Source organism: Phyllobates terribilis, unplaced genomic scaffold (assembly GCF_046119375.1).
Source record: "Phyllobates terribilis strain yellow unplaced genomic scaffold, ASM4611937v1 Scaffold_13__5_contigs__length_258822181, whole genome shotgun sequence".
NCBI lineage: Eukaryota > Metazoa > Chordata > Amphibia > Anura > Dendrobatidae > Phyllobates > Phyllobates terribilis.
In genome coordinates this window covers 227,071,912-227,085,668 of record NW_027362773.1, presented here as the reverse complement: position 1 = coordinate 227,085,668, position 13,757 = coordinate 227,071,912, and the positions used below count along the sequence as shown (strand labels likewise).

Below are 13,757 nucleotides of genomic sequence, written 5' to 3'. Positions count from 1 at the left end.
GACTATGCTATAGCTATATACCTATTAGGCTATGCCTGTGGTTATAAGACTATGCTATAGCTATATACCTATTAGGCTATGCCTGTGGTTATAAGACTATGCTATAGCTATATACCTATTAGGCTATGTCTGTGGCTATAAGACTATTCTATAGCTATATACCTATTAGGTTATGTCTGTGGCTATAAGACTATGCTATAGCTATATACCTATTAGGCTATGTCTGTGGTTATAAGACTATGCTATAGCTATATACCTATTAGGCTATGTCTGTGGCTATAAGACTATTCTATAGCTATATACCTATTAGGCTATGCCTGTGGCTAGAGGACTATGCTATAACTATATACCTATTAGGCTATACCTGTGGCTATAAGACTATGCTATAGCTATATACCTATTAGGCTATGCCTGTGGTTATAAGACTATGCTATAACTATATACCTATTAGGCTATGTCTGTGGCTATAAGACTATTCTATAGCTATATACCTATTAGGCTATGTCTGTGGCTATAAGACTATGCTATAGCTATATACCTATTAGGTTATGTCTGTGGCTATAAGACTATGCTATAGCTATATACCTATTAGGCTATGTCTGTGGCTATAAGACTATTCTATAGCTATATAGCTATTAGGCTATGTCTGTGGCTATAAGACTATTCTATAGCTATATACCTATTAGGCTATGTCTGTGGTTATAAGACTATTCTATAGCTATATACCTATTAGGTTATGTCTGTGGTTATAAGACTATTCTATAGCTATATACCTATTAAGCTATGTCTGTGGTTATAAGACTATGCTATAGCTATATACCTATTAGGCTATGTCTGTGGCTATAAGACTATGCTATAGCTATATACCTATTAGACTATGACTGTGGCTATAAGACTATGCTATAGCTATATACCTATTAGGCTATGCCTGTGGCTATAAGACTATTCTATAGCTATATACCTATTAGACTATGACTGTGGCTATAAGACTATGCTATAGCTATATACCTATTAGGCTATGCCTGTGGTTATAAGACTATTCTATAGCTATATACCTATTAGACTATGACTGTGGCTATAAGACTATGCTATAGCTATATACCTATTAGGCTATGTCTGTGGCTATAAGACTATTCTATAGCTATATACCTATTAGGCTATGCCTGTGGCTATAAGACTATGCTATAGCTATATACCTATTAGGTTATGTCTGTGGCTATAAGACTATGCTATAGCTACATACCTATTAGGCTATGTCTGTGGCTATAAGACTATTCTATAGCTATATACCTATTAGGCTATGTCTGTGGTTATAAGACTATGCTATAGCTATATACCTATTAGGCTATGCCTTTGGCTACAGGACTATGCTATAGCTATATACCTATTAGGCTATGTCTGTGGCTATAAGACTATGCTATAGCTACATACCTATTAGGCTATGTCTGTGGCTATAAGACTATTCTATAGCTATATACCTATTAGGCTATGTCTGTGGTTATAAGACTATGCTATAGCTTTATACCTATTAGGCTATGCCTTTGGCTACAGGACTATGGTATAATTATATACCTATTAGGCTATGTCTGTGGCTATAAGACTATGCTATAGCTATATACCTATTAGGCTATGCCTTTGGCTACAGGACTATGCTACAACTATATACCTATTAGGCTATACAAGTGACTATAAGACCATACCATAGCTATATACCTATTAGGCTATGCCTGTGGCTATAGGACTATACCATGGCTATATACCTATTAGGCTAGAGGACTATGCTATAGTTATATGCCTATTAGGCTGTGCCTGTGGCTATAAGACTATGCTATAGTTATATGCTTATTAGGCTATGCCTGTGGCTAGAGGACTATTCCATAGCTATATACCTATTAGGCTATACCTGAGGCTACAGGACTATGCTATAACTATATACCTATTAGGTTATGCCTGTGGCTATAAGACTATGCTATAGCTATATACCTATTAGGTTATGTCTGTGGCTATAAGACTATGCTATAGCTATATACCTATTAGGCTATGCCTGTGGTTATAAGACTATGCTATAGCTATATACCTATTAGGCTATGCCTGTGGTTATAAGACTATGCTATAGCTATATACCTATTAGGCTATGTCTGTGGCTATAAGACTATTCTATAGCTATATACCTATTAGGTTATGTCTGTGGCTATAAGACTATGCTATAGCTATATACCTATTAGGCTATGTCTGTGGTTATAAGACTATGCTATAGCTATATACCTATTAGGCTATGTCTGTGGCTATAAGACTATTCTATAGCTATATACCTATTAGGCTATGCCTGTGGCTAGAGGACTATGCTATAACTATATACCTATTAGGCTATACCTGTGGCTATAAGACTATGCTATAGCTATATACCTATTAGGCTATGCCTGTGGTTATAAGACTATGCTATAACTATATACCTATTAGGCTATGTCTGTGGCTATAAGACTATTCTATAGCTATATACCTATTAGGCTATGTCTGTGGCTATAAGACTATGCTATAGCTATATACCTATTAGGTTATGTCTGTGGCTATAAGACTATGCTATAGCTATATACCTATTAGGCTATGTCTGTGGCTATAAGACTATTCTATAGCTATATAGCTATTAGGCTATGTCTGTGGCTATAAGACTATTCTATAGCTATATACCTATTAGGCTATGTCTGTGGTTATAAGACTATTCTATAGCTATATACCTATTAGGTTATGTCTGTGGTTATAAGACTATTCTATAGCTATATACCTATTAAGCTATGTCTGTGGTTATAAGACTATGCTATAGCTATATACCTATTAGGCTATGTCTGTGGCTATAAGACTATGCTATAGCTATATACCTATTAGACTATGACTGTGGCTATAAGACTATGCTATAGCTATATACCTATTAGGCTATGCCTGTGGCTATAAGACTATTCTATAGCTATATACCTATTAGACTATGACTGTGGCTATAAGACTATGCTATAGCTATATACCTATTAGGCTATGCCTGTGGTTATAAGACTATTCTATAGCTATATACCTATTAGACTATGACTGTGGCTATAAGACTATGCTATAGCTATATACCTATTAGGCTATGCCTGTGGTTATAAGACTATTCTATAGCTATATACCTATTAGACTATGACTGTGGCTATAAGACTATGCTATAGCTATATACCTATTAGGCTATGCCTGTGGCTATAAGACTATTCTATAGCTATATACCTATTAGACTATGACTGTGGCTATAAGACTATGCTATAGCTATATACCTATTAGGCTATGCCTGTGGCTATAAGACTATTCTATAGCTATATACCTATTAGACTATGACTGTGGCTATAAGACTATTCTATAGCTATATACCTATTAGACTATGACTGTGGCTATAAGACTATGCTATAGCTATATACCTATTAGGCTATGCCTGTGGCTATAAGACTATTCTATAGCTATATACCTATTAGACTATGTCTGTGGCTATAAGACTATTCTATAGCTATATACCTATTAGGCTATGTCTGTGGCTATAAGACTATTCTATAGCTATATACCTATTAGACTATGACTGTGGCTATAAGACTATGGTATAGCTATATACCTATTAGGCTATGCCTGTGGCTATAAGACTATTCTATAGCTATATACCTATTAGACTATGACTGTGGCTATAAGACTATGCTATAACTATATACCTATTAGGCTATGCCTGTGGTTATAAGACTATGCTATAACTATATACCTATTAGGCTATACCTGTGGCTATAAGACTATGCTATAGCTATATACCTATTAGGTTATGTCTGTGGCTATAAGACTATGCTATAGCTATATACCTATTAGGCTATGTCTGTGGCTATAAGACTATTCTATAGCTACATACCTATTAGGCTATGCCTGTGGCTATAAGACTATGGTATAGCTATATACCTATTAGGCTATGCCTGTGGCTATAAGACTATTCTATAGCTATATACCTATTAGACTATGACTGTGGCTATAAGACTATGCTATAACTATATACCTATTAGGCTATGCCTGTGGTTATAAGACTATGCTATAACTATATACCTATTAGGCTATACCTGTGGCTATAAGACTATGCTATAGCTATATACCTATTAGGTTATGTCTGTGGCTATAAGACTATGCTATAGCTATATACCTATTAGGCTATGTCTGTGGCTATAAGACTATTCTATAGCTACATACCTATTAGGCTATGCCTGTGGCTATAAGACTATGCTATAGCTATATACCTATTAGGCTATGACTGTGGCTATAAGACTATGCTATAGCTATAAGCCTACATAAAACTGTGTATTGCAAAGCAATCAGCATATTGCATTGTAAAGGCCCTTTTTGAGACTAAGCAAATATTTAAAAAATATTTTAAAATGTAATTACAAAATAATAGTGAAACATTACCATACATGATAATGAGCCAATTGTGATGACACGTATAATAAAATATGGCCTAGATTTAAACCACAAAGTAAACAGCCAAAATGGTAAAGTTTATTTAAAAAAATATGATTTCTCGTGGAGAAAACAAATCTTCATCATGCTATAGCGAAATATCAAAAAAGTTCTAGATCTTGGAATTTGGTGACATCAAAACTTTGCTGCCAAGTATGCTATTAGTTTGCAATACTTGTAAAGTATAGGGAAACTATAAATATTTGGTATCCCTCTAATTGTACCAACCCACAGAACAAAAGTAACACTTTTTTCATGATGAACAGTGAAAAACTTTATTTTTAATGTACAAATGTAGGAACTGAAACATTGAAACCACAATAGAATTTCACTTTCTGTGTTCCACCTCCCCCACCCCACACACACCCTCCCCCAAAAAAGTTGCCTTTCTTGAAAAATGTAATATTAGGCTGCGTGCCCACGTAGCGTTTTTCAAGCGTTTATGCTGCGGAATTTCTGCAGCGTAAACGCTTGTGAAACGCTAGGTAATCCGCACCCCATGGTCCCCAAGGGGATTCCGCATGTTCTATGCACATGCTGCGGATTTTTCCGCAGCGCTTATGCTGCGTACAAAAATCCGCAGCATGTCATTTAATTTTGCGGAAGCGCAGCGGAACTCCCGCCATTGACTTGCATTGAGACACATAGAAACCGCGACTGTACATTTGTACAAGCGGCTTCTATGCGTCTCTATGTGCGGATGGTACCCAGTTCTGGAGGAGAGGAGACTCTCATCCAGACCTGGGTACCATTGTACCTGTAAAAAAAGAATAAAATAACAAATAAAGTTTATACTCACCTGTCCGGCGTCTTCTCTCTGAATGCCGGCAGCGCTGAAGGACCTTCGGTGACGTCACAGTCATGTGACCGCAGGCCCTTCACCGCTCTGTCTCGCGATATGCCGGCAGCCGGGAACCAGCCAGGAAGCAGCGCTGCAGCCACGCCGGGCATCGGGGGTGAGTATAGCTTTATTTGTTTTCATTTTTACGGTTCACACCGTTTGCATGGATTTATACAGTGTGACCTAGTTGTCAAGCACTTTCCAAGTGATGCTATCGCCTGGAAAGCGCTTGTCAATCTGCATGCGGAAACGCATGTGAACCCGCATGTGGATCCGCATGTATTCTGCAGGAAAAACGCATGCACAATCTGCATGCGTTTTTTTCTGCCAGGGAGATGCAGAAATGCTGCAGAAATTTTCTGCTTCATTTCTGCATCGTGTGCACATAGCCTTACAGGTTATGGGTGCTAGATTCTGTGATGGAGCGTTGATCCAGGGAACTAGTCTGATTGCCGTATGTGGGGACGGGAAGGAATTTTCCCCTAATATGGAGCTATTAATATCAGTCCCATGGGGTTTTTGCCTTCCTCTGGATCAACATGTTAGTGTATAGGTTGAACTCGATGGACTCTACCTTTAACCTTAACAACTATGAAACTATAATAAGTTACGTGTATCCCAAATGTCTCTCTTAATGGAGTGAGACAAAAATGAAAAAAATATTCCGAAATAGCTACATAGAGAAGGGGATAAAAAGAATAATAATAATCACAATTTCTAAATGGACTTTATAGGGATTGTATCAACTATGTGCTGTTTCTATTTCTATTCTATGCTCTTTATATTACGGGGGCGGCCATATTGCCTAAGCTGCTTCATTGACTTGTGAACAGCATTTCCAGAGATTTGCTTTGTGACCTGGATATAAGAGATGGAAGACTTTTTGACTTCTTTAGGATAGTCTTTTGGGGATGTCAGCGTTCTGACCCATGTAAGTTTACTGTGAAAAGTGTCAGTGGGAGAAAGAATTCATTACATCACATCTTGAATTTGGTAAATTACCATAATTCTACTATTTCTACAAAGCAGAAAGTGGACGTAGATGTATTCAATGTGAGAACCATTGGGGCAAGGACTGATGTGGGTGATTACAATCTGATTTCTGCTCTGCAGCATATAGATAATTATTATTTTTTAATGCTTTGCTTACTTGTTGCCGGTCATATTCCACAGTGCTTCACAGACATTATGGGCACTGTCCCCATTGGGGCTCACAATCTATATTCCCTATCAGTATGTCTTTGGAGTGTGGGAGGAAACCGGAGAACCCAGAGGAAACCCACGCAAACACGGGGAGAACATACAAACTCCTTGCAGATGTTGTCCTTGGTGGGATTTGCACCCAGGACTCCAACGCTGCAAAGCAACAGTGCTAACCATTGAGCCACATAATAATGATTATTATAAAATACACTTTTGTCTGAATTTTATTCAAGGTCTTCAAGCATCCGAACTACAGTCCTTTCACTATAAAGAATGACATTACGCTGATCAAATTGGCTTCCTCAGTTAATACACGAGCTGAAGTGTCCCCTGTTTGCGTGGCAATGGCTACTGACAACTATGAAGGTGGTGAGAAGTGTGTCACCACAGGATGGGGGCTGACAGACTCCTCAGGTATGGATGAACATGTATGGCTTACCCAAGACAGTCAGGATAAATTGTGCTCCATATAGCCAAGATAAACCATCACTTAGATAAAAATAATCAGAGTAATAAGGCATTATATGATAAATAATATAAATTACTTTATATTTCAGCAAGCCAAACCCCTGCCAGGCTGCAACAGGTAGCGCTGCCTCTCCTCACCAACACCGAATGCAAGAAATATTGGGGTAACAAGATCCACGATGTCATGATCTGCGCTGGAGCCGATGGAGCCTCCTCCTGCATGGTAAACATAAAGTGATGGAAAGGCTTCCACTAAGGCTGCCACTCATGGTCCATGGCAGTGAATTTATTGCCGGGTTCAGCACTGTGGGAACTCTTCCTCCCCTATGGTGCATTGTACAGGGACCTATATTCCGGACCTGTGCTATTTCTTAGTATGGGTCTCATACATTGCCTGATGGCTCATTAATACTCTATCAAAGAGTTGTGCTGGGCAGAGAAGTACAGATATTACAGCTGTTTGCGTGCTACCACATGCTACGGCTACACTATGCAAGTAACGGTGATCATAGAGTCCAGGTACAACCCCAATTTCAAAAATGTTGGGATGCTGTGAAATATGTGAAGAAAACAAGAATGCAATGATTTTCTCTCAAGAGATTTTCTTTTTTAGTCATAATTTATTCACAACACAACAGAGGACACAGATCAGAAATTGGACGTTGGATATTTTTCCATTTCATTAGAAAAAATAACTAATTTAGAAATTAATGGCATCTCAAATAAGTTTGGACAGGGCCATGTTTACCATTGTGGAGCATCCCTTATTCTTACAATAGTCTGTAAACGTCTGGGAAGTGAGGAGGCAATTGCTTGGGTTTTGACTGAGGAGTGGTTTGGTTTTGTCCCAGTCTTCTCTGATATTGGATTCTCGCTGCTCCACAGTTCTGGGTCTTTGCCGGATTTTTCATTTCATAATGCGCCAAATGTTTTCTATTAGTAAAGGATCTGGACTGCAGGCGGCTGGTTCATTCCCTGAACTCTTCTTCTGTGAAGCCATGCTGCTGTGATGGATGCACTATGTGGTTTAGCTAAAATATACAAGATCTTCCCTGAAATAGACGATGGCTGGATGGGAGAATATGTTGTTCTAAAACATCAATATATGCTCAGTATTGATAATACCTTTCCAGATTTATAAGCAGCCCATGCCATAGGCACTAATGCAGCCCCATACCAGCAGAGAAGCAGGAACTGTGCACCGATAACAAGCTGGATGGTCCCTCTCCTCTCCTGGATGGTCCCTCTCCTCAAGTCTGCAGGACACGGTGTCTGTGGTTTCCAGAAACAATTTCACATTTTGATTCATCTGACCACAGAACAGCTATTTATTTTGCCTCATTATGAGGCTGCGTGCCCACTATGAGTTTTTCAAGTGCTTTTGCCGCGGAATTTGAGCAGCGAAAACACTTAAAAAACGCTTGGTAATACGTGCCCCATGGTCCCCAATGATAATCTGCATGTGCTGTGCACATGCTGCGGAAATTTCCGCTGCGGATTATCATTGCGGAAAAATATGCAGCATGTCCATAAATTTTGCGGACATGCTTGCATTGATCCGCATATTATCCGTGTGAGCACATGTGCCCATGCAGATATCATACGGTTCAATGTGCGGATGGTACCCGGGTCTGGAGAAGAGGAGACTCTCATCCAGACCCGGGTACCATAGTACCTGTTAAAAAAAGAATTTAAAATAAAAAATAAAGATTATACTTACCTTCTGATGGCCCCTGGTCTTATCAGCGATGCGTCCAGTCTGTTGTATGGGTCGCGGTGGTGTGAAAGGACCTGCCATGACGTCTTTTAGTCATGTGACAGGTCACACGACCGCTGACGTCGGTGGTCGCGTGACCTGTCACATGACTAAATGACGTCATGGCAGGTCCTTTCATACCACCACGACCCATACAACAGACCGGACGCATCGCTGATAAGACCGGGGGCCATCAGTGGTAAGTATAATCTTTATTTTTTACAATTCTTATTGCATGGATTTATATAGTGTGACCAAGTTGTCAAGCACTTTCCAAGTGATGCTAAAATCACTTGGAAAAGCGCTTGGTAACCCGCATGCAGAAATGCATGCAAAAACGCTTGACAAACGCTTCTACCTGGCGGGAAAAACGCATGTAAAATCCGCATGCGTTTTTTCTGCCAGGGAGAAGCGGAAAAAATATGCAGCATTTCTGCATCGCGGGCACATAGCCTTAGGCTATGTGCCCACGTTGCATAAATGAAGCAGAAAATTTCTGCTTCATTTCTGCAAGTCCTCTCCCGGAAAAACGCATGCGGAATTCCGCACGCGTTTATCGCGCATTTTTCGCGCGTTTATCACGCGTTTTCCACATGCGGAATTGCCTTGCGTTTTTTATGCATTGGACAAAGGCAATTCTGCTTGCGGAAACGCAAAATTAATTGACATGCTGCGGATTTTTGAACGTAGCATAAACGCTGCGGAAAAATCCGCAGCATGTGCATAGAACTTGCGGAATCCCATTGGGGACCATGGGGTGCGGGTTACCAAGCGTTTTACAAGCGTTTCCGCTGCGGAAATTCCGCATCAAAAACGCCTGAAAAACGCTACGTGGGCACACAGCCTTAGTTCATTATAACTTAGTTTTCACCAAAAGAAGATGGCAGTGTTTTTGGATTGTGTTGTTATACGGCTTCTTCTTTGCATGCTAAAGCCTTAACTTGCATGTGTGGATTGCACGGTGAACTGCTACAAGAGGTTTCCAAATCATTGCATTCTTGTTTTCTTTACATTTTACACAGCTCCAAACTTTTTTGGAATTTGGGATGCATATTAATATTGCAGAACGCCATAGCATTCGTAGCACCGTTATGGTGGTGAAGCGAGTACATGAATACCCAGCTGTAGATGTTATCTTTGATAAGGAGCACTGCACCATCCTCCTTTTATCACGTGTCTGTCCCTGGTCCCCACCAAGTATCTCAGGCTCCTCAAAGGGCACTTCACATATTGAATAAGTGTAGCCTCTCCTGCTCTATGTCAGGGGATAGCAGTATAGTTCAGGTAGACAATATATGTTTCAGCATCTACAGAGCTATGTAAAAGACCATGTAGGTGAGTTACTGAATACCACATTTTTATGAATTTCAGGGTGACTCTGGAGGTCCTCTTGTATGTCAGAAGGATGGAAGCTGGACTTTGGTTGGAATAGTATCCTGGGGAAGCGGTACCTGCTCTCCATCATCTCCCGGGGTGTACGCCCGGGTCACTGAACTCAGAGACTTTATTGACCAAACTATTGCTGCCAACTAAATAAGAGTTATCATTGTATTGCTGTTCAGATTTTCACTTTGAATAAAATCGATTGCAGTCTCCATTTCCTCCAGTCTTTTACATAATCACCACATTAGAAAATAACATTGGAGAAATCCTGGCTCCAGCCTCAGGGGATGGGTAGACATCTTACTGCAACAGCCACAGAGTCCATAAGGACCAGATGGGCACATCAATAATCTCCACCAGCCTCTCTGATGAAAAAATACCAATTTTTAGTTTCAAACATGTACCCATTATAGTCTATGGTTCTATGGTGCTATTCAAATGTCAGTTTTTTTGTTTTTTTTGCAGTGGTCTGTCCTTAAAAAATCACGGAGACATGTAGTTTTTAATCAGAGTGACAGATCAAAATCACCCGTACAAATCTATGGGTCCTTAAAACCCCTTGACAATACACATTGCCACAATGTTCAACCCCTCTGCTGTCCGTGATCAACATTGCAATTAGTATGAGAAGCTTGACAATTTTTTTTTTGCATACAAGAAAATAACTGATGAAACTTTGATGGGAAAAACTGACACACATGTAACGTGCGGCAGAGTGGTGGTCGTGACCTGTCTTCTGTCCGGTTTCGCTCTGGCACTTTATAGACAAGGGGTGTCCCAGTCGCAGTGTGCTGTAGAGTGTGGGGTGCATCACACTCACTTGTAGGCCGCAGGCCTCCGCAGCCTCCAGTCTTCCATCCTCAGGAGCCGCAATGCATGGGACACCAGTCCTTTGTAACAGTTAAACATTTACTAGACCAAATTCATAAGGTGGTGACAAGTGGAATTGGGCACAGCAATTCACATTTTCTTCCTCCTTAGCACAACTCCTCTTCAGTCCTGTCACTAGCTCATCCTGGACTACCCCCAAGCCCACTGATTCTGTCAGTCTCAGGGATTTCTCGTCCACCTCGGCAGTGCACCCAGGACCGGCCATCACCTTCCGTCTATGCGGGTCATTGTCCATCTTTCCCTGTATGCCAGATGACACGATGCCAGACCTTAGGCTTGGGAAGTGACAGGAGAGACCGCTCTGGATTCCAGTAATGCCTCCCACTGCCTGGATCAAGAGACACATGCTGCCCCTAGCAGCCCACAGCACCTGAACTTGACCTTCACTGTGCACTTCACTAACTCTCTGAACTCACACTATCAGGAAGTGTTCCCCTTTTTATTAACACTAGTGCCCACCCACTGGGCTCGTTCTATCATTAATTATTTCCTTATCTCATATGCTATTACTAAACCACTTACTTTATAACCTTACTTATGCTATACTAAGCTTATCCCGTACTATTCACTACTCATATTACGCATTAACACGTCACATACTGTGCATTACCATAATACATTCCGTAAGACGCCCATCACTTCTACATATAAAACCGCACGACAGTATTCATACGATGCATCTATTGTCTTCAGGGGCAGGAACAGTGTAAGACAGTCCACATCCTTACACGCTCACGCTCATCCATGTTGCTGCACTTAAGTGTTTTCACTTGATCATAACTCCAGACATAGTCCCCTAACCCTTTACTAGTGGTCTATAATGGGTGTAGGGAATAGTCACTCAGAGCTGATTTTCTTTTGTGTTGTTCCAATTACATTAGAAAGTCTATATTAATATACGATGCCTGCAGTAAATCTTGAGATACAGTAAAACATTCTTATGAAAGAAGGGTCTATGAGCAATGGGCTCCAGCACCAATAAGAAAATTATAAAACATATATTTTACTGTACAATTAAAAACATGATGAGAAAAAATATAAAAAAGATTTAGGATCCAGACCATAAACTTATGCATTTTGGGTTGGCAACCCTTCTTCATAGCTGTCACTATATATTTATAGAATATAACATTCTTATATTCTATATACTTCCAGAAAAACACAGGTTCAATCTTGATCCTACAACAACCCATGGTGATGCCAGTTTTACATGATCATAACTCTCGTCCTATATGTTCTCCCCATGTTTGCATGGGTTTCTCAAGGTTCTCTGGTGTCCTTTCACCCTCCAAAGACATACTGGTAGAGAATTTAGACTGCCAGCCCCAATGGGAACAGTGATGATGATGTTTGTAAAGCACTTTGAGGTGTTATTTGCCTTTCGGTATGTACAGGAATTCTTTCAAGAAGATTATGGGTTCCAATTGTGTCAAAGGAAATTCCTAGCTACGATCTTCTTATGATGTATCTACTGCGTTATGTTTATGATGAACAGTCGTCATCTGTCAGCTAAAAAAATAGAACCCTCTATGAAAACATTAGAAGGGTGGTCCACTACTCAGACAACCCTTTCTCAATCCCTATGTTTGCCCACAGTAAAATAATAAAACTTATACTTACAGTACCTCCAGTGATGGCACCGTTCCAGTGGTGTTGGCACTGGCTCTCCTGGGGATCACGTCACATTGCTATGTCATGTGATCCCTGCGCCCAATCAGCGCCAGCTTCACTTTCCTCTCCTACAGAAAAATTAGTCATCAAGAGGAAGTGAGTACACAGCCGCAGCACTGACTTCCTCTTAATGTCTGATTTGTCCGTAGGAGATGAGAGTGAAGCCAGTGCTGATCGGCCACATGGATCGCGTGACATAACAATGTCCACTCGATCCTCGGGGGAGAGAAATTGCTGATACTCCCAGAACGGCTCCAACACTAGAAGTGATTGAGACAGGGGTTTCTCAGTAATGAACCACACCTCTAAATGGGTTTTTTAACACTTTATTATCAATGGTGTCACTGTAAGAGGTGATAAAAAACAGGAGCCGCTACCCCAGGACATATCAACCCAAGTCCACCTTCTGACAAGCTCTCCGCGGTCTCCCTTTCTTATCCCTTCTGACTGGTTAATTACTAGTGTTGAGCCTCCCCCGTAGTGTTCGAGTTCGGTTCGTCGAACACCCGTGTGTTCGCCGAACTGTTCGTCGAACTGTTCGTCGAACACCTTCGAACACCGTTAAAACCAATGGCAGGCAAACAAAAACACATAGAAACACATAGAAAACACCTTCAAAGGTGTCCAAAAGCTGACAAACTGCTCTGAAGACACAACTAACACATGGAAAAGTGACAAGTACATATAGTCATGCGAAAAGAAAAGAGGTGGAGGAGTAAAAGGAGGGGGAGACACAGATATAGGCATGTCATGCCCTTCTAAAATCCAAAAAGTGAGAAGCCGACACGTTCAGTCCGCTCCTGCCCGTGCCACCTCCGTGTCGCCGGGTTTGTGCCAGAGCCGCGGTGAACCCTGATGGCCAGCCCCCCTCTCCCAATACTGGTGCCTGCCCGCTGGTGGGTCGAGCGAGCCCCCATGTGGTGGAGGCAGCTCTAAGCTTTTTAATTTAAATTGTCTCTCTAATTTGAATGAATACACTTTAAATCCATTTACAAGGATCTATTGGAGGGCAAGTCTCATGCCAGCAGCCGCGGTAAT

The 13,757-nt window shown here is 40.7% G+C and overlaps 1 protein-coding gene across 1 annotated transcript in view; it reads left to right on the top strand.

Moving 5' to 3' along the window:
- Positions 1–10,371, top strand: part of LOC141174674 (chymotrypsinogen 2-like) — a 141,264-nt gene extending 130,893 nt beyond the window's left edge. Inside the window, exons 5-7 of the mRNA XM_073659596.1 lie at positions 6,784–6,964; positions 7,108–7,241; positions 10,146–10,371. Of these exons, the coding sequence (XP_073515697.1) occupies positions 6,784–6,964; positions 7,108–7,241; positions 10,146–10,307 (477 nt within the window). The 3' untranslated portion in view covers positions 10,308–10,371. The remainder of the gene's footprint in view (positions 1–6,783; positions 6,965–7,107; positions 7,242–10,145) is intronic.
- Positions 10,372–13,757: the final 3,386 nt, after the last annotated feature.